Source organism: Mustela lutreola, chromosome 4 (assembly GCF_030435805.1).
Source record: "Mustela lutreola isolate mMusLut2 chromosome 4, mMusLut2.pri, whole genome shotgun sequence".
NCBI lineage: Eukaryota > Metazoa > Chordata > Mammalia > Carnivora > Mustelidae > Mustela > Mustela lutreola.
Window position 1 is genome coordinate 151,542,665 of NC_081293.1, and position 25,599 is coordinate 151,568,263.

Below are 25,599 nucleotides of genomic sequence, written 5' to 3' on the forward strand. Positions count from 1 at the left end.
AGGTTCTAGCCGGGCTCGAAAAAGGCATGGAAGATATTAGAGAAACCCTCTCGAGAGATATAAAAGCCCTTTCTGGAGAAATAAAAGAACTAAAATCTAACCAAGTTGAAATCAAAAAAGCTATTAATGAGGTGCAATCAAAAATGGAGGCTCTCACTGCTAGGATAAATGAGGCAGAAGAAAGAATTAGTGATATAGAAGACCAAATGACAGAGAATAAAGAAGCTGATCAAAAGAGGGACAAACAGCTACTGGACCACGAGGGGAGAATTCGAGAAATAAGTGACACCATAAGACGAAACAACATTAGAATAATTGGGATTCCAGAAGAAGAAGAAAGTGAGAGGGGAGCAGAAGGTATACTGGAGAGAATTATTGGGGAGAATTTCCCCAATATGGCAAAGGGAACGAGCATCAAAATTCAGGAGGTTCAGAGAATGCCCCTCAAAATCAATAAGAATAGGCCCACACCCCGTCACCTAATAGTAAAATTTACAAGTCTCAATGACAAAGAGAAAATCCTGAAAGCAGCCCGGGAAAAGAAGTCTGTAACATACAATGGTAAAAATATTAGATTGGCAGGCCAGAAAGAGCTGGCATGATATTTTCAGAGCACTAAACGAGAAAAACATGCAGCCAAGAATACTATATCCAGCTAGGCTATCATTGAAAATAGAAGGAGAGATTAAAAGCTTCCAGGACAAACAACAACTGAAAGAATTTGCAAATACCAAACCAGCTCTACAGGAAATATTGAAAGGAGTCCTCTAAGCAAAGAGAGAGCCTACAAGTGGTAGATCAGAAAGGAACAGAGACCATATACAGTAACAGTCACCTTACAGGCAATACAATGGCACTAAATTCATATCTCTCAATAGTTACCCTGAATGTGAATTGGCTAAATGCCCCTGTCAAAAGACACAGGGTATCAGAATGGATAAAAAAACAAAACCCATCTATATGTTGCCTCCAAGAAACTCATTTTAAGCCCGAAGACACCTCCAGATTTAAAGTGAGGGGGTGGAAAAGAATTTACCATGCTAATGGACATCAGAAGAAAGCAGGAGTGGCAATCCTTATATCAGATCAATTAGATTTTAAGCCAAAGACTATAATAAGAGATGAGGAAGGACACTATATCATACTCAAAGGGTCTGTCCAACAAGAAGATTTAACAATTTTAAATATCTATGCCCCCAATGTGGGAGCAGCCAACTATATAAACCAATTAATAACAAAATCAAAGAAACACATCAACAATAATACAATAATAGTAGGGGACTTTAACACTCCCCTCACTGAAATGGACAGGTCATCCAAGCAAAAGATCAGCAAGGAAATAAAGGCCTTAAATGACACACTGGACCAGATGGACATCACAGATATATTCAGAATATTTCATCCCAAAGCAACAGAATACACATTCTTCTCTAGTGCACATGGAACATTCTCCAGAATAGATCACATCCTCGGTCCTAAATCAGGACTCAACCGGTATCAAAAGATTGGGATCATTCCCTGCATATTTTCAGACCACAATGCTCTAAAGCTAGAACTCAACCACAAAAGGAAGTTTGAAAAGAACCCAAATACATGGAGACTAAACAGTATCCTTCTAAAGAATGAATGGGTCAACCGGGAAATTAAAGAAGAATTGAAAAAAATCATGGAAACAAATGATAATGAAAATACAACGGTTCAAAATCTGTGGGACACAACAAAGGCAGTCCTGAGAGGAAAATATATAGCGGTACAAGCCTTTCTCAAGAAACAAGAAAGGTCTCAGGTACACAACCTAACCCTACACCTAAAGGAACTGGAGAAAGAACAAGAAAGAAACCCTAAGCCCAGCAGGAGAAGAGAAATCATAAAGATCAGAGCAGAAATCAATGAAATAGAAACCAAAAAAACAATAGAACAAATCAACGAAACTAGGAGCTGGTTCTTTGAAAGAATTAATAAAATTGATAAACCCCTGGCCCGACTTATCAAAAAGAAAAGAGAAAGGACCCAAATAAATAAAATCATGAATGAAAGAGGAGAGATCACAACTAACACCAAAGAAATACAAACTATTATAAGAACATACTATGAGCAACTCTACGGCAATAAATTTGACAATCTGGAAGAAATGGATGCATTCCTAGAAACATATAAACTACCACAACTGAACCAGGAAGAAATAGAAAGCCTGAACAGACCCGTAACCAGTAAGGAGATTGAAACAGTCATTAAAAATCTCCAAACAAACAAAAGCCCAGGGCCAGACGGCTTCCCGGGGGAATTCTACCAAACATTTAAAGAAGAACTAATTCCTATTCTCCTGAAACTGTTCCAAAAAATAGAAATGGAAGGAAAACTTCCAAACTCATTTTATGAGGCCAGCATCACCTTGATCCCAAAACCAGACAAGGATCCCACCAAAAAAGAGAGCTATAGACCGATATCCTTGATGAACACAGATGCGAAAATACTCAACAAAATACTAGCCAATAGGATTCAACAGTACATTAAAAAGATTATTCACCACGACCAAGTGGGATTTATTCCAGGGCTGCAAGGTTGGTTCAACATCCGCAAATCAGTCAATGTGATACAACACATCAATAAAAGTAAGAACAAGAACCATATGATACTCTCAATAGATGCTGAAAAAGCATTTGACAAAGTACAACATCCCTTCCTGATCAAAACTCTTCAAAGTGTAGGGATAGAGGGCACATACCTCAATATCATCAAAGCCATCTATGAAAAACCCACCGCAAATATCATTCTCAATGGAGAAAAACTGAAAGCTTTTCCGCTAAGGTCAGGAACACGGCAGGGATGTCCATTATCACCACTGCTATTCAACATCGTACTAGAGGTCCTAGCCTCAGCAATCAGACAACAAAAGGAAATTAAAGGCATCCAAATCGGCAAAGAAGAAGTCAAATTATCACTCTTCGCAGATGATATGATACTATATGTGGAAAACCCAAAAGACTCCACTCCAAAACTGCTAGAACTTATACAGGAATTCAGTAAAGTGTCAGGATATAAAATCAATGCACAGAAATCAGTTGCATTTCTCTACACCAACAGCAAGACAGAAGAAAGAGATATTAAGGAGTCAATCCCATTTACAATTGCATCCAAAACCATAAGATACCTAGGAATAAACCTAACCAAAGAGACACAGAATCTATACTCAGAAAACTATAAAGTACTCATGAAAGAAATTGAGGAAGATACAAAGAAATGGAAAAATGTTCCATGCTCCTGGATTGGAAGAATAAATATTGTGAAAATGTCTATGCTACCTAAAGCAATCTACACATTTAATGCAATTCCTATCAAAGTACCATCCATCTTTTTCAAAGAAATGGAACAAATAATTCTAAAATTTATATGGAACCAGAAAAGACCTCGAATAGCCAAAGGGATATTGAAAAAGAAAGCCAACGTTGGTGGCATCACAATTCCGGACTTCAAGCTCTATTACAAAGCTGTCATCATCAAGACAGCATGGTACTGGCACAAAAACAGACACATAGATCAATGGAACAGAATAGAGAGCCCAGAAATAGACCCTCAACTCTATGGTCAACTAATCTTTGACAAAGCAGGAAAGAATGTCCAATGGAAAAAAGACAGCCTTTTCAATAAATGGTGCTGGGAAAATTGGACAGCCACATGCAGAAAAATGAAATTGGACCATTTCCTTACACCACACACAAAAATAGACTCAAAATGGATGAAGGACCTCAATGTACGAAAGGAATCCATCAAAATCCTTGAGGAGAACACGGGCAGCAACCTCTTCGACCTCTGCCGCAGCAACATCTTCCTAGGAACAACGCAAAAGGCAAGGGAAGCAAGGGAAAAAATGAACTACTGGGATTTCATCAAGATCAAAAGCTTTTGCACAGCAAAGGAAACAGTTAACAAAATCAAAAGACAACTGACAGAATGGGAGAAGATATTTGCAAACGACATATCAGATAAAGGACTAGTGTCCAGAATCTATAAAGAACTTAGCAAACTCAACACCCAAAGAACAAATAATCCAATCAAGAAATGGGCAGAAGACATGAACAGACATTTCTGCAAAGAAGACATCCAGATGGCGAACAGACACATGAAAAAGTGCTCCATATCACTCGGCATCAGGGAAATACAAATCAAAACCACAATGAGATATCACCTCACACCAGTCAGAATGGCTAAAATCAACAAGTCAGGAAATGACAGATGCTGGCGAGGATGCGGAGAAAGGGGAACCCTCCTACACTGTTGGTGGGAATGCAAGCTGGTGCAGCCACTCTGGAAAACAGCATGGAGGTTCCTCAAAATGTTGAAAATAGAACTGCCCTATGACCCAGCAATTGCACTATTGGGTATTTACCCTAAAGATACAAATGTAGTGATCCAAAGGGACACATGCACCCGAATGTTTATAGCAGCAATGTCCACAATAGCCAAACTATGGAAAGAACCTAGATGTCCATCAACAGATGAATGGATCAAGAAGATGTGGTATATATACACAATGGAATACTATGCAGCCATCAAAAGAAATGAAATCTTGCCATTTGCAACAACGTGGATGGAACTAGAGCATATCATGCTTAGCGAAATAAGTCAAGCAGAGAAAGACAACTATCATATGATCTCCCTGATATGAGGAAGTGGTGATGCAACATGGAGGCTTAAGTGGGTAGAAGAATAAATGAAACAAGATGGGATTGGGAGGGAGACAAACCATAAGTGACTCTTAATCTCACAAAACAAACTGAGGGTTGCCGGGGGGAGGGGGTTGGGGAGAAGGGGGTGGGATTATGGACATTGGGGAGGGTATGTGATTTGGTGAGTGCTGTGAAGTGTGTAAACCTGGTGATTCACAGACCTGGGGATAAAAATATATGTTTATAAAAAAATATATGTTTATAAAAAATAAAAAATTTAAAAAAAAATAAATAAATAAATAAATAAATAAATAAAAATTAAAAAAAAAAAAAAAAAAAGATGTCAAGACAGGACTGAAAGTTGGTAAAAGGTATTCCATCTAAATGGAAACCAAAAGAAAGGGGGCATAGCTAAATTTAAACAAAATAGACCTTAAAACAAAAACTGTAATAAGACAAAGAAGTACATTATATAATGAGAAATGGGTCAGTATAACAAGAAAATATAACACATTTATGCATTCAACACAGGAGCACCTAAATATATAAAGTAAACATTAACAGACTGAGGAGAGAAATACACAGCAATATAATAATAGTAGAGACATCATACCCCACTTATCAGAGATAGATCATCCAGACAAATGATCATCAGGGAATGCTCAGCCTTAACACATTAAGATGGACTTAACAGATATATACAGAATATTCCCTCGGTTAGATCACATGTTATGCCACAAAACAAGTCTTAATAAATTTAAGAAGACTGTGATTGGAAAAATGCTCAGTGTGATTTCAGCAGTATAAAACTAAAACCAATTAACAGAAGAAACTGGAAAAGTCACAAATGTATAGACATCAACAATTAGAAGTGAAATTATTGAAATTAGAAGTCAAAGGAGAATTCAAAAGGTACCTAGGGACAAATGAAAATGGAAATATAATATACTGAAACTCATTAGATGCAGTAAAGGCAATTCAAGAGGGAAGTTCATGGCAATAATTTCCCTTAAGAAACAAGAAAAATCTCAAATATACATCTAAATTTATACCTGAAAGAACTAGGAAGGGAATAATAAACTTAGCCCAAACTTAGTAAAAGGAAGTAACAAAAGATCATAGTGGAAATAAATGAAATAGAGACTAGAAAGACCAATACGATTAAGAGCTGGTTCTTTGAAAAGATAAAATTGATAAACCTTTAGCTATACTCACCAAGAAATAAAATACTCAAGTAAATACAATCAGAAATGAAAGAGAAATTACAACTGATAACACAGACATAAAAGGATCTTGAGAAACTACTATGAGCATCTACACACCAACAAACTCGACATGCTAGAAGAAATGGATGAATTCCTCCAAACATACAACTGACCAAGACAAAATCAGGAAGAAATAGAAAAACTGAATCAGTAACGAAAAACCTCCTAACAAACAAAAGTCCAGAACCAGATGGCTTCATGGGTGAATGCTATGAAATATTTAAAGAAAAATTAGGGCAACATCTTCGGGTCCCCTCCCTCCTTGGGAGCATTATACTATTACTTTGTTACAACTCAGTAAGTCACTCAATAAACCTTACTTTGCTGCCCACCAAAAAAGGAAAGAAAAGAAAAAGTAACTGGGGCACCCGGCTGGCTCAGTTGGTGAGCATGTGACTCTTGATCTCAGGGTCATGCGTTCAAGTCTCACACTGGACATAAAGCTTACTTAAATAAAAATAAAATCTAAAGAAAAACTAATGCTAATCCTTTTCAAATTCTTGGAATCTCCTTTTCAAGGCCAGTATTACCATGACAACAAAACTAGACAAGGAAGCCACAAGAAAATTGACAGACCAATATCCCTGATGAACACAGATGCAAAAGTCCTCAACAAAATATTCACAAACTGACTTTAATGGTACATTAAAATGCTCATACACCATAATGAAATGGGATTAGTTCCAGGAATGCAAGGATAGCTGAACTTCCACAAATCAATCAACATGATACACCACAGTAACACAATGAAGGATAAGAATCATGATCATCTCAATAGATGCAGAAAAAGCATTTGACAAAATTCAACATCCATTTATGATAAAAAACAAAAAAAAGTTGTCAATAAAGTATAGGGGTCATGCACCTCGACATGAAAAGGCTATATATGACAAGCCCACAGCTAACATCATTAATGGTGAAAAGCAGAAAGCTTTTCCTCTAAGATCAGAAACAAGACAAGGATGCCCACTCTCACCACTTTTATTCAATATTGTATTAGAAATCCTACCCAGAGCAATTAGGCTAGAAGAGGAAATAAAACACATCAAAACTGGAATGAAAGAAGTAAGACAGTCACTATTTACAGATGACATGGTACTATACATAGAAAATAAAGACTTCACCAGAAAAACTATTAGAATAAATTCAGACAAGTTACAGAATACAAATCAATATACAAAACTGTTGTTTCTATATACTAATAATCAGAAAAGAAATTAAGAAAATTCCATTTGTAATTACATCCAAAAAAAATAAAATAACTAGGAATAAATTTAATCAAGGAGGCAAAAGACCTCTACACTGAAAACTACAGGAAAATGATGAAAGAAATTGAAGAAGATATAAATAAATGGAAAAATAGTCTGTGCTTGTGAATTGGAAGAATATGAATGTAATATTAATGTCCATACTACCCAAAGCAATGTACAGATTAGATGCAATCTTTATCAAAATTCCAATGGCATTTTTCACAGAAATAGAAAAACATGTATGGAATTCTAAAACATGTATGGAACCACAAAAGACCCCAAATAACCAAGGCAATCTTGAGAAAGAAGATCAAAGCTGGAGGCATCACATCATCTTATTTCAAACTATATTACAAAGCTGTACTAATGAAAACAGTATGACACTGGCATAAAAACAGACTATATAGCTCAATGGAACAGAATAGAGAGCCCAGAAATTAAACCCATTTGGACCATTAATTTACAACAAAGAGCCAGAAATGCACAATGGGGAGAGGATAATCTCTTCAGTAAGCGGCACTGGGAAAACTGAACAGCCATATCCAAAGCCATAAAGGAAGAAACTGAATCACTATTATACACCATACAAAAAAATTAACTCGAAATGGATCAAGGATTTGAACATAAGCCTGAAACCATAAAAACCCTAGAAGAAAACAGCAAAGGTAATAAGCTCCTTGAGACTGCGTTTGGTGTCAAATCCAAAAATATCATCACTAAGACCAAAGGTAACAAAACCAAAATTAAGTAGGACTACATCAAACCAAAGAACTTCTGCACGGCAAAGGAAATCAAAAAATTAAATGGCAACCTATTGAATGGGAAAAAAATATTTACAAAGATAATTCTGAGAAAGTGTTAATGTCCAAAATATAAAAGGGCTCATGTAACTCAATAGCAAAATAAAATGAAACAAAAAAATCCAAACCATTTGATTTAAATAAGCAGAGGATCTGCATGAAAAGGCACTTAATGACTTAATGGTACTAATCTTCAGAGAAATGCAGATCAGAATTGCAGTGAGATACTACCTCACACCCGTTAGAATGGCTATTTTTCAAAAAGACGAGAAATAACAAGCATTGGTGAGGATATGGAGAAAAGGGAATCCTTGTGCACTGTTGGTAGGAATGTAAATTAGTGCAGCCACTATAGTAAATCATGAGCATGTAATGTACAACATGATGTCTATAGTTACAACACTATACTGTGTGTTTGAAAGTTGCTAAGAATGTTAAAAATTCTATAAGAAAAATTTTAACTATGTATGGGGTGATGGATATTAACTAGACATATTGTGATCATTTTACAATGTATACAAATATGGAATCATAGTATACCTTAAACTAATACGATGTAAGTTTTATCTCAATTTTTAAAAGACATGGTGAAGCTGGTAACTGGTGTTATTCAGAAATCTGCAGATAGGACTCAAGGAGAGGCCATTTTCCATTCCAGTATTTTCCCCAGGTTCTAAAGAGAGAAGACTGTTTTCATAAAAAGAAAAGGGCAACTCAGAAGGGCCGAGGATTAGGAGCAACACTAATGGAAGGGCTTTACAATGAAAGAGCTGATCTGACCTCCGCAGTGATTGACATGTAAATGAGATAACAGTTCAAAGAGATGCAAGAGGGCATGGTGGGTTCGGAAATTGACTATTTTCAGCTAAACTTCAAGATTCCACTAACCCCAAGCTTCCAGCTCAGGAACAGCAAATAAGTCTCATGTTATGAGTCAACTCCCAGCGGCTCCCTGTGTGCAAGGTTTCAGTGTGATACATTCATGATGTCAGACACATGCTGCATATTTCATATCACTGAACTAGCCAATTGATAGAAATATTTCAATAAGTAATAAGGTATGTGAAGAAAATGCCCTCCACATGCTGGAACACTCTGGGCAATAGATTAGCCCCTGATAGAATGACTATATTTAAAAACTCTAGTACAACACTGATGTTAACTTCAGGAGCAAAAGCTCTCTGGTGATGTTCCACAGGCCTCTATCTTGTGTCCTGTCCCAGCCAAAACTTTTATCCATAACTTAGATAGAGAGCATCTAAACCTGAGAGAGGGATCCTCTCTGACTAATTTTGTAAAAACTGAAGATCTCCTTGCCCTTTGTTCTTCTCCGGCACTGGGGAGGAACCATAAATGCATCCTGAAATCAGTACCTCAAATAATATCACCAGGAAGCAAAGTTGTGGAGACAAGGATCAAGGCTGATGGGCCAGGCAGGTCTTGCCTTTCCTTGAAGGAAATGAAAGCCCACACAGAATGGCTACCTTCTGATATCGCAACCCCTCTGGCATGGGGAATCCTGGATGGCAGTGGTAGAGGAATGGCAGGGCAGGGTCCACTGCTAGGTGATAACTCCATGGCTGTGCCCCTGGGAGAGCCATCTCAAGATCAGGGTAGAGGGTTTTGTTGCTATTGGGCCCAGCATCCTAGTGTATCAGGATGCTCTCCACACTCCCCCTGCCCAAATGTCCACAAAGTGGCCAACAAGTTTGCAAAGAGGATCAGAAGTACCAAAACACTAGGGGAGAGAGCAGGTGCCAGATGAAAGCCATGGCCACGCAGCAGTGTCAAAGCCCAAGAGTGAACCACAGGCTATGTTTGAGGAGATGCCTTCCTGTGTTGCTGAGGATGTGTGCCGGTAGACAGCTCTCCCCAGAGGGGGAGAGAGACATGAGAGGAGACTGGTGTCACACAAGTCTGTGGTTTTTCACAGCAGTCATAAAAGCTTCCTCAGCTTGCCACTTACCGTCCCTGTACTGCTGAAAGGGAGGGAACAGCATGTACCAATTCTTCCATATACCAAATCTTCCAGTAAGCAAAGCAATTTCAAAGTAACAACAGCATTTCTTTCTTTTTCCATACCTGCTAGTGCACTGACCAGGAAGTAGGCTGTAGAAAAGAGCTTCTGGTTGCTGACTGCATCCTCCAGGCCTGGACACCCACCCTGCACTCTGTACCCGACCAAGCATAGGAAAGCTGTGAGGTCCTGCTGCTGTGGGGGCTTCAGCTCCCCCAGTGTTGCCAGTGGGGATGACAGGCCACTGACCACATCCTCACACTGCAGGGGGAAGAGAAAAGAGAAAGATCTAGTAAAGCCAAAGGCCAAGCTGAGCCTCTGCCCCACGACAAGCTGCTGCTTACCCTTCCACTATCTCCCAAGTAAAGAAAGCCCTGTATTCTTTTCTGTTTTGAAATCACTAATCTTTCGTAAGTAAACAGGCTTGCCCAGTACTATTCTTTCACAGAGAAGGGAGGAGGGATGCAGGAACTATGGATAGAACCTTTCAGGACAAGGCAGGTTCTGTCAGGAACAGGTGACTATAAGCAGAACTAAGGAGGGGTACATAAAAGCATTGTCCCATCATGGTTCTCCAGCTTTAAACCTGGGCACACCAACCACCAACCACATTCCCAGCCGGGCGCAAGGCAGCATCAGTCATCCACACTGGGCCACTGGGAGGTGGGTGGCCGTGCCAGGGAGGGCCACCTCAGCCAGCTCAGCACCACCTAGCGAGCTCGCTTCCATCGAAACCTCCACATCAGATGCATTCATAGAAAAGCTCACCGGCCCCACCTGGGCAGCTTGCTCCCGCACCTGACAGGGCAGCTGATGTTCTTTCCAAAGGATACTGATCTGACATTTCCCTCTTGTAAGGAGCTATGTTAGGAAGTATGAGTCGGTGGGCTTTTTGAAACATCTGTGTTCTTGGGCTAGCACACCATCCTGCGAGCTCCAGATCCTCCAGAACACCCAGATCTCCTGGATGGCTGGACTGTTTCTACAACTGCAGATTCCATCACTGGTAGCTAAGCTCTTTTGCCACAGTCCAGTTGCAAGAGGGAAAAATAGCATGAATGGTCCCCTGAAACCAGTAAGCATTGAATCAGAAAATCAGAGTTCAAAAACTCTGAATAACAGAATAACAAAACAAAACAAAAAACTAAGTCATCTTAACAGTGCCCCAGCCTTCTTAACAAAGGAGCACAAAGTCTGGCAGGTTGGCAGCTGGTGTGTCCTTTACCATTTGTACAACTAATAGTTAAGGAACTCAACCTCTCCAGAAAATCCTTCTGCTACAAAACAGAAAAATACAAAGGCCTGCTTTTTAATCTATCCTAAGTAGAGTAGGTTGACTTATTGAACTCTACCACATAGCCCCCTTGTAGTGGGGTTGAATTGAGGCCCCTCAAACATAGGTTTACCTAGAACTCCAGAGTATGACCTTATTTGGAATAAGAGAAAGAGTTTTTGAAGATATAATGAAGGTAAGGATCTCAATACGAGATGCTCCTGGACTGGAGTGGGCCCCGTATCCAATGGTGAGTGTCCTTTAATGGAAAAAGGGGAGGACACTGACACAGGATAGAGGCATGGGGAGACATGGAGCAGTGTGGCCATAAGCCAAGGAGCATCAGGGGCCACCAAAGCTGGAAGAGGCAAGGTAGTGTTTTCCACCTGAGCCTGTGGGTGAAGAAAGGCCCTGCTGACATGCCAGCTCCAGACTTCTGGCCTCCAGACCCAAATCTAACAGAATAAATTTCTGTGGTTCCAAGCCACAGAGTTTGTAATAACTTGTTACAACAGCCCTTAGGGAACCAATCTACCCTTTGACATCTTACATCAGGCACCTTTTTTCAGTTAGAACACTAAGGACCTGGGAATAAGAAAAAAAAAAAAAAAGAAGAAGCAGCAGCTTAAGGTTTAAAGGAGGTGGGGACATTTCATATACAATCTTATCCCAGCTCACGGCTTTATCCCAAGAGATCTAGTCTGTCCACTTCTGCAACCCTAGGTGGAACGCTAGCCTGCGAGCTCCCTGCTCTTACCACTTGCTCCAGGGCCCTGAGTAGCTCTTCATCAGACAGGACGGCCTGGAGGACATGGCTCAGCGCCGACTGCTGCTGTGCCGGCAGCTCTGCAAAGGGACGGAAGTTCTGCTCCAGGAGCAAAGTGGCTGTGAAAACAGAGAGCACCCAGCCTCATGACGGAACAAGGGACAGCAGGCTTTCTGCAGTCACTGTCCTCGGTTCTCATAGACACTTCCAGGAGCGGGGCCAGTCATGCAACTTGAGCCGGACCTCGAGCTAGTTACCGCCCGGTGTGTTCTCAATAACCAGAAGGAGGGGGATGAAAAGAGGCAGAAAAGAGAGGGCCACCCAGATTTGCTTCAGACTTCCCTCTTCCCTCCCTAAACATTAAGTCTATTTTCTAGAAAAGTCTGATCAATTATTTAGACTCCTCTTTAGCATGATCTCTATAGAAGCAGGTATTCAAGGCGGAATTACTAACCTTCAGTACTTTTACAGGGCTTCACAGCCAAGCAAATCCAAAGCCATTATTTTCCTTGTCCTTTCTTCTAATAACACGCAGATTTCATCCTTTAATATTTAATGCTTCCTTCTCCAACTCTGGCACCCTGTTTTCATGGCAAACACAGCCATTTCACTTTTCCCACTCCTTATTCTTCACCCATCCTGGGGACCAGGCACACAGGATCTGCAGGATGCTTGAGGCTCTCTCCTTAAAATCCTTTTTTTTTTTTTTTAAGACACTGCAACACTTCTAGTAAATTAAGCCCAGTGGGGCTTTACAAGCAAGATTTGATAAACCACAGCTTTTACATGCAGGGATGCGTACTAATACGCGACGCACCACACCTCTGCTGATGGCAAATCCCAGCACAGCTGTCGGCCCCGTAGACAGAAGAGGTCCCATCATTCCCTGATAGATTCAAAAACTTCCCTATGAACACAGCTGGGTCTTTGCCACCCCAGCCTAGAGATGAGAGCTTTCTGGGTTGGGCTGGGGTCTGAGAGCACAAAGGCCAGGCTGCCCCGCACCCTACTCCTGCTTCACAGGCCCAGCCATCCCACGTCATCCCAGGCTGACTAGAATGGCCAGCTGACAGGGTGGATGATGGGAAAGGAAATCATAAGGAAGCTGCAGCCCACGAATGGTCTCATCACTTCCCTGGAGCACAGTTCGTGGCTGCGGGGCTGCTCTGCTGTGTTCTAGCCCGTGGCAGTGTTGAAGCAGCAACTGGGAGTCGGACCTAATCATCAGCCTCAAGGAAGCAGAGGAGGGGCCTGCAGCCCTGCATAAGATGGGGGACGCTGCATCTTAAGATGGCCTTCCTTGCCATGTCTTCCAACACTGGCACTTCTGCTACAGAAACAGAAGCATCTTCTGGTTTGGGACTCACCGAAGCCCCACAGGTAAGAATCTTCTTACCCTCCCAGCCAGACTATATTCTGAGCTGCTCCTGGCTCTTTTTGCCAAGCTCTTTCCTGATTATTTGTTTCCCCTTTTCCCTGCCCATTTCCTCTTCTGCCATATCCTGCACTCCGCCCTTGCCCATGCCACCACAAGAAAAGCCAACTTTTTAAAACACAGCACACTAGAGGAATAAAAACTGCCACAGGCAAGTGGCAGGTACCTACCCCCCACCCCCGGATGCCAAGGCACCACAGGGCTCAGACCATGTGCAGAAAGAGCCCCCAGGAGAGCATTTCACAATGCCGACAACCTTGCCTGTGCTGGCAGTGAAGGCTGGAAAATAATGAAACAGGTGCGAATGGTGGGGTGTTCTCTGTTGCTGACTAGCTATTTTTAATAGCAAGGCTAGTTTGGTTAAAATGAATGAAAATGCCCTCTTAGTCCTCCATCTTCTACCCCTTCCTCAAAACACAGCACCTAAGACCTGAGGATGCCTACGATCCCCCTGAGGGGCATCCTGCTGAGTGGACTGGGCTGACCTGGAGGCACTATCCTCTCTGTTCTCCAGTAAGTCTCTTGAAGGCCCTGTCACCGCTTGCAGTACAAGTAGCCATCAGCTCAGTATACCCCACTCTGCTGGCAATACCTTGTTTTAAAACACTCAACGGCCAATCCAGGGCAGACGGTCCTTGTGCAGCATCTGGCATGTCCCCAAATGCAAACTCTTGAAAGGGCAGAGGGTCCATGAAGACCGAGCCACTTCTCTCAAGCTCAAAGCCACCGTGTTTCCCTTGTACAAGGCAGACTTGAAAGGGCAGAGGGTCCATGAAGACTGAGCCACTTCTCTCAAGCTCAAAGCCACCGTGTTTCCCTCGTACAAGGCAGAATTCTGTCATGTGGGAGAAAAGGACAGGCAGGCACAGGGTCAGCTGGGCCTTGTTGGCACACCTCAGGCCCAGCTTTACCTAAGGGGAAGAGGGGGCGGGGAAACATACGCACTCTGGCCCCAAAACCCACTTCCTACACGTTATGCTATTAGATGAAATCTCAGCCCCTTCCCACAGTTACAGGAGAAATCATTGTTCTCAAAGCTGTCCAGTATGTCCTCTCTGAGAAGGCAGGAAGCCATCCTTCAGACATCAGAAGTACTTTCTTAGCTTGACTTGAACAAACTGTTAAATAAAAATTCAACTAAGTAAATTTTAAAGGGACACCATTTGGGGCCTGTGGTTTTCTTTTTAACAAAAGATCTTACACAACTCACCATATATGTAACAAAAAAATTAAATCCTATTAATAAATTTGAACTGGTAATAAAGTATTGTTGTTAATATAAGTACGTAAGTGGTATGTGGTTGTATTTTTCAAGTCAACTTTTCCTCATTAGTAAATACACAATAAAAAATGAACTTTTGACTTCCACAATTGTATGAATGAAAGTTACAAACATGTTGAGTGAAAAAAACACACAAATGAATACATTCTGCATGAATCTATATGAAGTCAAAACTAGTCTTAAAACAGCCTTACCTTTGGATACACTGAAATATTTAAAGACAGAACAATATAATGCCTACAATTTGTTTTGAAATAATTGAGTGGGGTGGAGTGAGATGGTAAAGTTACAGACGAGACATGAATCACCCCAGTTCTTAAAACTGGATGGCAAGTACAGGGGAGTTCATATTATTATCTCTGCTTTTGGAAGATGTATGACATTTTCCACAATAAAAGGTTTTTTAAAATAAATATTTGCTTACATATTTACATATTTAAGAACTCAACTATGTTAATAGTTATTATGTAATAATTACATCCTTAATAAGCCAAAACTGTAAGTGAACTTGTGAATTAGGGCTCTTTTTATGCTTTTAATTAATAACTTGTGTACTTCAGCACAAGCTACGGAATAAAAATGTGGAAGGCATGAGGATTAGCACATATTTTTATTTGCTTGTGGCCACAAATGACATAAAAGATCAAACAGCTGTCTAAAGATGGAAACAATCATTCACTCTTCATGACCTACACTCACCAGGCATCCAGAGCAGCCTGGCTCACTTGGCCCTTTGCACCAGGCTCTGAGAAAGATGAATGTGAACCAGCCCTCAGGTAATAAAGTAGTTCCCCCAGGACAGCCACTGTGACTGTTAACATCATCTCAAATGCTGCCAAGAGCCGGCCAGGGCCGCCGACTGCTATTTCCAGAATCTCTGGCACCAGCACTACTCTTGCCCATACATATGCATGGGCCCCGGGAGACACTACCAGTTCCCTCATTCTTTTTTTTAAGATTTATTTATTTATTTGACCGAGATCACAAGTAGGCAGAGAGGCAGGCAGAGAGAGAGGAGAAAGCAGGCTCCCTGCTGAGCAGAAAGCCCGATGTGGGGCTTGATCCCAGGACCCTGGGATCATGACCTGAGCCGAAGGCAGAGGCTTTAACCCACTGAGCCACCCAGGCGCCCCCCAATTCCCTCATTCTTTTCAGTGTTGGGCACTGTGCTGGGAGTCAGTGCTACGAAGGGATACAGTCCAGGCCTGGACAAGAAGTATATCTTGAGTGGGGACAGAGGTAACAGGTGGTGCGGGAGGAGGTAGGTCCCTGAAGCCAGAGAGAGAACTAGAAAAGGTTTCTTGGATGTAGCAGTGTCTAAGGAACTCCCTAATGTTTCGGTAGGAATTAGTTATGCAAAGAGGCGGCATGCAGGCAGTCATGGAACTCCAGGAAAAGAGTGAGAGGAGTGTCCCCAGACGGGCTTAACTGGCCAGACGGCACCAACAAAGCAGGTTAGGAGGAGGGCCGGACAAATGCTGAGGCTCGGTCACAAGACACCTGAAGTGCAGGCTTTCTCTTGTGACAAAGGGAGCCTCAGACAAGTGTTTAAGCAGGTGTGTGAAATGGCCACAAAGTTTTACTTTTAAACGATCACATTAGCTATGCTGCTAGGATGGGACAGATGGGGAAAGATTCAGAGAAGCAGGGGAGCCAAGTAAGTGTGTGAGGCGGGACCCAGTTGGGAGGTGCTGTCAGGGCCTGTGGACCAGCCGAGCAGTGCACAGCCCACCTTCCTCACTTGTCCCAGGACACCCCCACACTTCCCATCTCTTTCCTCTCATGCCCAGAGCCGGAGGCGGCACTCACCGAACTGGCCATCCGGTTTCACGTACAGCTCGATGACGCTATAGGCGATGGCGGTGGGAGCCGGGATCTCCAGCACCACGTTGGTGTCCTTGGTGATGCTCCCGTCCTCCTTTGCAGACACCTGTGAGTGAGAGCGCACGCTGCCACCTGTGTGCTCAGACCCCCCACCCCAGGTTTCTCTCACGCCACCCCCCACCCCTGGCTGTGGCCTTGAGCATGAGAGGCATTCAGCAAAAACAGAAGCTGGCCAGCAGAGGTAAGGATTTTATTCCTGTGGGCTTCGTGATGTAGGGCACATACTGGGAAGTAAACGAGCAAACTTTTGTGGGGACACAAAAGTGAGATTCCAGAGTGTGGGAGACAGTGAGGCTAGGTCTCTGGTACTGAATAAAGAAGATAAGCAAGATAACTCCTCATTTGCCTCACAGAGGATAAGGGTAACCACTTTTACACCCCAGGCAATGATGAAAATCCAATGTCAAAGCCTGACTGGAAGAACCTAGCTAAGAGCAAGAAGCCCCCAAAAGGGCATCATTCCAGACTCAGTGGACAGCACACTGTGCTGTTCGACAAACCCAGAATGGGGGCAGGAGGGAGGAGAGGTAAGGATGAGAGGGGGAGGGGGATGCCCAGGAAATGCCAAGAAGTCAGGCACTACAGCTCTCTCCTCCCAACACTGTTACAAATATGACCCCTTCCCTTCGGCTCAGGTCGTGGTCCCAGGGTCCTGGGATCGAGCCCCACATTGGGCTCTCTGCCTAGTGGGGAGCCTGCTTCCTCTCTCTGCCTGCCTCTCAGCCTACTTGTGATCTCTGTCTGTCAAATAAATAAAATCTTTAAAAAACAAACAAACAAACAAAAATATGACCCCTTCCCATGATGGCCTAGGGAGATCGTTGCCTCAACACTGGAGATCAGAGACTCCATTTAGCAACTTGATCCTGGTTGGTGTGAGGACAGGCAGCGTCCTGATTGCCAGCAGGTGCCAGGCCTGTGCGAGGGGCCACCATGGGCAGAAACCCTGGCAGGGCTGGCCAAAGCTCTCTCCTGTCGGGCATCCCCCTCATCACTGCACCACAGAGAGTCCAGCTCCAGACCAGACCTCTGTCTCCATTTCCTTCCAGATACAACTTTCCCAGGTCCTCTAGCAAAAGCCAAGTTACCCCAGGAAGCAAGTCTCTAAGAATAGGACATCAGGCACATGGCAAGCTGTGGAGGAAACAGTTTGGGATTGGTAGCCTCTTGCTCCACAGAAGTTCAGTACTGGCTCAGGGGTCAGCCTGATTGGACTGTCTCTATTTTAATCCAGAAGCTTCTGTTTATGTGTATAGAGACACATATACTGCTCTTCACCTTCCCTCAGTCTATAAAGGATTTAAGGCAGTTGATCCCAAAGTAATCATTCTGAGACCCTGACTCTGAGGGGCTCTGGTGGTTACCTGTGCATTCAGTATTCCTTTGACCCATTTTCTTTTTTGTAGGCACCTGACGAAGCCTGCATGGCCATTCTGAGGGCCCTAGAGCCCTGGCCTTGGGTCTGCTTCAGGAATGGCTACAACCAGGGATGGTCCAGCGAGAGCCAACCCAGAGCACACTTTCCGCTGGGGTGGCAGCAAGCTGGACAAAAGCCGCACCACAGGGAGAACGCCCACCTGCGTGGGGATCTACCCCCAAGGAAGGCAGTGCATGTGGTTTTCCGCAATTCTGAATCTCGAACTAGCAGTGACCAAAGCCAGACAACCCTGAATGCTTCAGTTACATGAGCCCTAAATTATTTCTCGTATAAGCCAGTTTGAGTTGGATTTCAGTTAGCTCACTGCAGAAGAGTCCTGGCAAATGAAGACACCACCTGAAGAGGCCCCTGCCCCCGGCCGCAAGGACTGGGCCCCGAGAGGCTGCTGAGCCCATGGAGCCCGTGCCTGCACCCCGGCACACACACCTGCACCGTCTTGGTCTGGATCCCCACCATGCCGCCACACTTCTCCTCTATCTGAATGTGCTCCGATATCACACACGGCTGCGTCGTCACTATCCTCTGGGTCAGGACACACAGGATCTCACTCTTCCTCTCCAGCACCTGCTGCAGCACCGGATTTCTCAGATTTATGGCTCTGAAAGAGAAAACTGGCCGTGAGTGGCCTAGTGCCTCAGGGGACATTGAGGCAGCATGGCTTTTCTCCAGTCCTGCAGCTGAGGAAACAGGTAGCCGCCAGCATCGTTGATTTCCTGGCAATGAGAGAGGTGGCAGTTCATCCAGGAAGATATAAATCACACTTCCCAAGGCCACCCAGCACTTCCAGGCATCCAGACAAAGGCTACTGGGAGGGAAGGGCACCCCCTGTCTTGCTGCACCCCAGTGAGGGGGGGGTACAAGGGGCGGGGACAGCAAGCAGTCCCTGGGCCCAACATCCGGGAGTCGGCTTTGTCATCTCATCACCGGAATATGGGATTACTACAAGTGACACTGACCAGCAGCTTCTCAAAGAGGAGAGAGGCACAGGGCGCCTGGGTGGCTCAGTGGGTTAAAGCCTCTGCTTTCGGCTCAGGTCATGATCCCAGGGTCCTGGGATTGAGCCCCACATCGGGCTCTCTGCTCAGCAGGGAGCCTGCTTCCCCCTCTCTCTCTCTCCCTGCCTCTCTGCCTACTTGTGATCTCTCTCTGTCAAATAAATAAATAAAATCTTTAAAAAAAAAAAAAAAAAAGGAGAGAGGCATGAGCTTAATGTACAAGTAGCAAGGAAGAACCCAGAGTAGAGTTAGAAACGAACTTCACCTCTCTGTCTAGGAAAGACACATGAGCTCTTAGAAGAAGTTTAATATCATTTTAGATGCAGACACCAAAGCCAGATAGACATGGCCTGCCCAGGGTCCCCCAGCAGAGACTTGGGGCTTCTGGGTGGCTACTGTGGAGAATTTCGAAGGTGAGCTAAATTTCCATCTACAGGAAATGCTTTCGCTTAGAAGTAAACAAAGAAATAACCCCTGTGGACCTCTCTGCTGCTCTGTCTACAGAGCGGACAGTGGGAGAACCTAATTAGAACTGCTGTTGGCACAAGAACAATTACAGTGTTCCTCTTGAGTTGTGTGTGTGTGTGTGTGTGTGTGTGTGTGTGTGTGTGTGTGTTTTAAGTATTTGAGAGAAAGAGAGTGACTGGGGAAGGAGCTGAGGGAGAGGGACAAGCTGACTTCACAGCCCCAGGTGGGACTTGAACTCATGACCCTGAGATCATGACATGAGCCAAAATCAAGAGTCGGGGGCTCAATGGATAGAGTAACCCAGAAACCACCCCCTTGAGTTTTTTTAATAGACCAAGGCTAGTTACCTTAAACTCGGCAGCACCTCTAACCACACACACAGTGGAGGGTCACCCCCAACCTGGGACAAACACAGATTTGCCAGGAATCAGAAAGCATCCTCAGAACAGGAGTGAGTAGATGTAAGGTCCTGTCTGTGTGTGAAAAGCTGCCCCAGGTGGAAATCCCATCAACAGATCGACAGACAAAATGTGATATGTACGCACGATGGGACTTTATTCAACCATAAGAAGGAATAATGTTCCCACGTATGCTACTTCATGAACTGACCCTAAAGATGGTATGCTAAGTCCAAGAAGCCAGGCAAAAAGGACAAGTACTGGATGATTCTACTTATATAAAATATCTAGACTAGGCACATCCATAAGGACAAAAAAGTTCTAGAAATAGTTGGTGGTGACAGTTGCAAGAAAGTGTGAATGTACTTAATGCCGCTGAACTGTACACTTGAAAGTGGTTAAAATGACATTTTATGTTGTATGTTTTTACTAGAAGTTTAAAAATAGACACATGAAAAACTACTCCATCTCAGTAGTGTTCACATCTGTTAGATAAGTAGTCTGGGGCACCGAGCTGGCTCAAAGGAGCAGGAGACTCCTGACCGTGGGATCATGAGTTTGATCCCCACTTGGGTATAGACTACTAAATAAATAAATCAGTCATGGGTTTAAAAAAAATAAGTAATAAAAATAAATGGACAACAATAATAAAAAAGCTGTGTGGGGTCCATTTCCGGGAAGGTATAGGGAGCAGGGCTTGGAGCTTGCACAGCAGGTTTCAAACCCCAGGTCTGCCCTCCGGCCAGGTGAATCACTCCACCCCCGCACCCTGCTTTTTTGGGGATAAACAGCCGGTAACAATGCTCCCCTCATGGGGCTGTTGTAGGGTCTAGATGAAATGACACGCAGTGAGCACTGAGTGAAATGCCACACAAACTCCTGCTGGCTCCAGCTACCTTCTGCTGTTCTCTGCTGAGGTCCCCCACGTAAACCCCACTGTGTGCCCCTGATGGGAATTATGAGTCATTTAATTGGGTCGGAGGGAATTTTTCAGTCACTTGCTTGGAAACCTTCAATGAGGACATCACTTCCTGTGATCTGGCTCCTGCCAGATCTACTCATCTACCCCACCTTCCGGCTTTCTCTCTGTGCCTTAAACCTGACGGGCACGGGCCTGCCCACAATCCTGTCAGGCCTTGATGCCATGTCCCCGACTCCACATCTTCTGACCCTAGTCCACTCCTCTGGGTGGCAGGCATTCCCTGCTCGCCCTGTGGAGAGTGACCACTGAGTCACACTCTCACATCCTAAGACCACTTACCTGGAGAGCACTGGCACCCAGTACTCTCCTAGTGCATTTGTTTATTTATATCTTGTCCATTTCTTCCTTCTAGGCTATACACACCACGGAAGGAGGGACTGTGCGCGTCTTGACTACGGTTTATCTCAGGACAGTGCCTCATACCTAGCAAGGGCCAAAGGTGCAATGTATAATTTTGGAATAAATGGATGGATAAAACTTGTAGGTTTTTTCCCTCTTTGTCTCTTTGCCTTAAAGAGTGTACACATCTCTGTGTGAGAGAGAGGACCCACAGGAGACAAAGGAAATGGAGGATTTGCCGTGTAGTGGAAAGAATGATAGGCAGATAGACGTCTTCCAAAGAGACTGTGTTTGGGTCCTGGAGGCACGGATTCTGAAGGAGCCCGTGTACCCACACGGCAGAACGCACGTGAGAACCCGGCCCTTCTGATGCTCTCCTACTGAAGGCAATTTTGGCTTCTAATAGATTTTTGAAAATCGGCCATTTCAATTACAGGTCAGGTGCTGACTGCAGCGCACATGAACACACACACCAGAAACAGCAGCTCCCGGCGCACAGAGCCCCGAGCTCCCAGCAGAGGGACGACTGAAGGCCGCGCTGTGGCGTCTGGAGGGAGGCTGGCCCACTGGGAGTCATCGCACGGCTCAGCGCCTTCCACAGGCGCACCACATCCTTGATGTCGTCTTAGCCGATGTTAAATTATCCGCAAAGAAAACATGTGGCCTAGGCCACCCACTACTCCATTGCTTAAAACACCGACCTCCTCCCGGGGTGCCGTGCTCAACACTAGAAGGAAGAGGGTAAAAGGGCAATGGCAGGAACCTAACTTTCTTCTGCATCTGCTGGCAGGCCAGTCCTGAGACAGGCACCTGTGAGACCCAGGGGCCCCACCACACACCGGCAACAGAAGCCTGGCAGGCCACCATCCCTCTCCAAGGCTAAGACTCCGGTGACCAGGATGGAGACCGTAACACAGCGTAAGACCTGTGCAGGCCGACTCCGAAATTCTCCAGCAGGCTAGAGAAGCCCAGCTGTGAGGGCAGCTGCTGTCCCCTCTGCCCCAAGCAAGCTGGGATTCTGTTTCCCAGAACAGTGTTGCTACCTTTTGGAAACCTAGTCCTCTTCAGTTAAAAAAGAGACCTGTGTGGACAGAGGGGAAGCTAATTATGGGGAGAAAGGGATTGTTCATTTGACTCATTGCAAAGCCACTTCAGAGGGATCTTTCCCCCTGTCTTTTTTTTTTTTTTTTTTAAAGATTTTATTTATTTATTTGACAGAGATCACAAGTAAGCAGAGAGGCAGGCAGAGAGAGAGAGGAGGGAGCAGGCTCCCCACTGAGCAGAGAACCCGATGTGGGTCTCGATCCCAGGACCCTGGGATCATGACCTGAGCCAAAGGCAGAGGCTTAACCCACTGAGCCACCCAGGTGCCCCTTTCCCCCTGTCTTCTAATGAACACCACTAGGCCCCAAGCAGTGCCAAGATGTAGAGCAGCCTGTGGGAGCCAGAACCTGGCCGTGGCCCTCCTCAGAGCAGGAGTCTCTGTCCGGTGGGACTACTCAGGGTCCACTACGTGGGGAAACTGCCATATTTCAGGGTCATTGTTTTCATTTATGATCTTGCATGTTTCACACATGCATTTAAAGAAGTCTGTGGGTTCCCTCAGACTGCTACAGGGGTTCAAGGAAAAAAAAGTTTAAACCCACAGATTAGGGGTTTCATAAATGAGGAACAGGAAGCCCAGAAAGGATGAAGACAGTAACCTTTCTTAAAGCCCCACCCAGCCACGGCAGACCCACTGTTGCTGTCTCGGTCCTCTGGGGGAAGGCACTGTCTGTCTGGAAGTACCAGGAATGTGACCTTCGTCTCTAGTGAAATCTTGTATTATGATGTCCATTCCCGCATGTAAATATTTCGCCTGTCTGGCGAGACCCAGGGCTGGGGCTGGAAGTGGGTATAATCCTTGAGTATAATCCTCAAGCCCTCCGGGATATCTTTTTCAGAATCTCTCTGCTGCCCATCCTCCCTGACCCCATTGCCTGATGGCTGCAGTCAGGTGCCCTTAGAAGGTCAGAGGTTGTCCTGATGAGCTCCACCCCTGGGGCCTGTTAAAAGCTACTGAACGACATGAAGAGAATGTCTTCAGAAAGAGACAGAAGACATTACTCACAGTAGTTACCCTCGAGCGGGAGCTGGATGGCTGGAAGATAGGGGAGGAGACGCTTAACTTTTTCTCTTTTGATTTGCTGACATTTAAACCATGGGAACATATCAATTATTCAAAAAGAATTTATTATTAGGTGCACCTGGGTGGCTCAGTCAGTTAACTGTCTACCTTTAGCTCAGGTTGTGATCCCAGAGTCCTGGATCAAGCCCCACATTGGGACTCTTTGCTGAGTGGCGAGCCTGCTTCTCCTTCTCCCTCTGCCCTTTCCCACACCCCATACTCTCTTTCACAAATAAAATCTTCTGATAAAATCTATTATTTAGAAAAGATCTCTGGACAAACTGTAAGCTCCTTTTATTGGTCTCTATGTTTGTACTTTCCACCTACGCGATGGATAAATGAATAACTTATCCCATAAATTCTAAAAGGCATGGTTGGAATAAATCTCCCTCCCCTACCAGGACTAAATCATGAAATAGAAAATCTGAACACACCTATTACTAGTAAGGAGATCGAGTTAGTGATTAGAAACCTCCCAACAAATGAAAGCCTGGGATCAGACAGCTTCCATGGTGAACTACACCAAATATCCAAAAAGCAATTAATTAATTTTTCTCAAAAATGCTTCCCAAAAATAGAAGAGGAGATGGTGCTTCCAAACTCCTTTTATGAGACGAGCATTACCCTGATACAAAAACCAGATAAGGAGACCACAAAAAACGTGAGTTATAGGGGCGCCTGGGTGACTCAGTGAGTTAAAGCCTCTGCCTTCTGCTCAGATCATGATCTCAGGGTCCTGGGATCGAGCCCCGCATCGGGCTCTCTGCTCAGCAGGGAGCCTGCTTCCTCCTCTCTCTGCCTGCCTCTCTGCCTACTTGTGATCTCTCTCTCTGTCAAATAAATAAATACAATCTTTAAAAAAAAAAAAATGAGTTAAAGGCCAATATCTCTGATGAACACAGACACAAAATCCTCAACAAAATATTAGCAAGCCAAATGCAACAACGTATCAAAAGGAGAACACACCATGACTAAGTGGGATTTAACTCCAGGGATTCAAGGCTGGTTCAACGTCTGCAAATCAGTGTGCTCTATGATATTAATAAAAAATAAAATAAATCATATGATCATCTCAATAGATGGAGAAAATTCAACATCCATTTATGATAAAAACTCTCAACAAAGTAGGTATAGAGGGAACATACCTCAATATAATAAGGCCATGCATGACAAGCCACAGCTAACATCATACTCAACAATGAAAATGTGAAAGGTTTTTCTCTAAGATCAAGGACAAGACAAAGATGCCCACTCGCACCACTGTTATTCAACATAATACTGGAAGTCCTAGCTGGAGCAATTTGACAAGAAAAGGAAAAAAGGAAATAAGCCACCTGGGTGGCTCAGTCGGTTAAGCATCTGCCTTCAGGTCTAGTCATTGTCCCAGGGTCCTGGGATCGAATACCACTTCAGGCTCACTGCTCATCCAGGAGCCTGTTTCTCCCTCTCCTCCCCACTTGTGCTCTCTGTCGCAATCTCTGTTGTTACCTCTGTCTCCCTCAAATAAATAAATAAAATCTCCTAAAGATTTTGAAAAAGAAAGAAAAGGAAATAAAACACATCCAAGGGCGCCTGGGGGGCTCAGTTAGTTAAGCAACTGCCTTCGGCTCAAGACATGATCCCCAAGTCCTGGGATCGAGTCCCACATCGGGCTCCCAGTTCCATGGGGAGTCTGCTTCTCCTCTGAACTTCTCCCCTCTCATGCTCTCTCTCACTGTCTCTCTCTCTCAAATACATAAACAAAATCTTTAAATAAAATAAAACAGATCCAAATCAGAAAAGAAAAACTGACACAATTTGTATATGACATACTATATATATGAAACCCTAAACATGCCACAAAAAACTGTTAGAATAAACAAATTCAGTAAAGTTGCAGGATAACAAAAGCAATACATAAAAAAATCTGTTGAATTTATTTTTATTAGTAACAAATAATCAAAAGAAAAATTAAGAAAACAATACCATTTATAATTATGAAAAAAGGAAAAAATACCTAGAAATAAATTTAATAAGGAGATGAAAGACCTGTGCACTGATGCAAGAGAATGAACGCACAAATAAATGGAAAGATGGTCTGTGCTCGTGGATTGGAATAACTAATGTTGTTAAAATGTCCACAGGAGGAGCACCTGAATGGCTCAGACATTGGGTATCTGCCTTCAGCTCAGGT

General features: G+C 43.9%; 1 protein-coding gene across 2 annotated transcripts in view; it reads right to left on the reverse strand.

The window, feature by feature from the left end:
- Nucleotides 1-25,599, reverse strand: part of GSDME (gasdermin E) — a 79,499-nt gene that overhangs the window by 16,637 nt on the left and 37,263 nt on the right. Inside the window, exons 4-8 of one of the 2 annotated variants that reach the window (XM_059171376.1) lie at nucleotides 18,504-18,675; nucleotides 16,565-16,685; nucleotides 14,066-14,308; nucleotides 12,030-12,157; nucleotides 10,065-10,260 (exon numbers count right to left, since the gene is read on the reverse strand). In XM_059171376.1, coding sequence (XP_059027359.1) covers nucleotides 10,065-10,260; nucleotides 12,030-12,157; nucleotides 14,066-14,308; nucleotides 16,565-16,685; nucleotides 18,504-18,675 — 860 coding nt within the window. The remainder of the gene's footprint in view (nucleotides 1-10,064; nucleotides 10,261-12,029; nucleotides 12,158-14,065; nucleotides 14,309-16,564; nucleotides 16,686-18,503; nucleotides 18,676-25,599) is intronic. The other variant, XM_059171377.1, reaches the window with a different exon arrangement.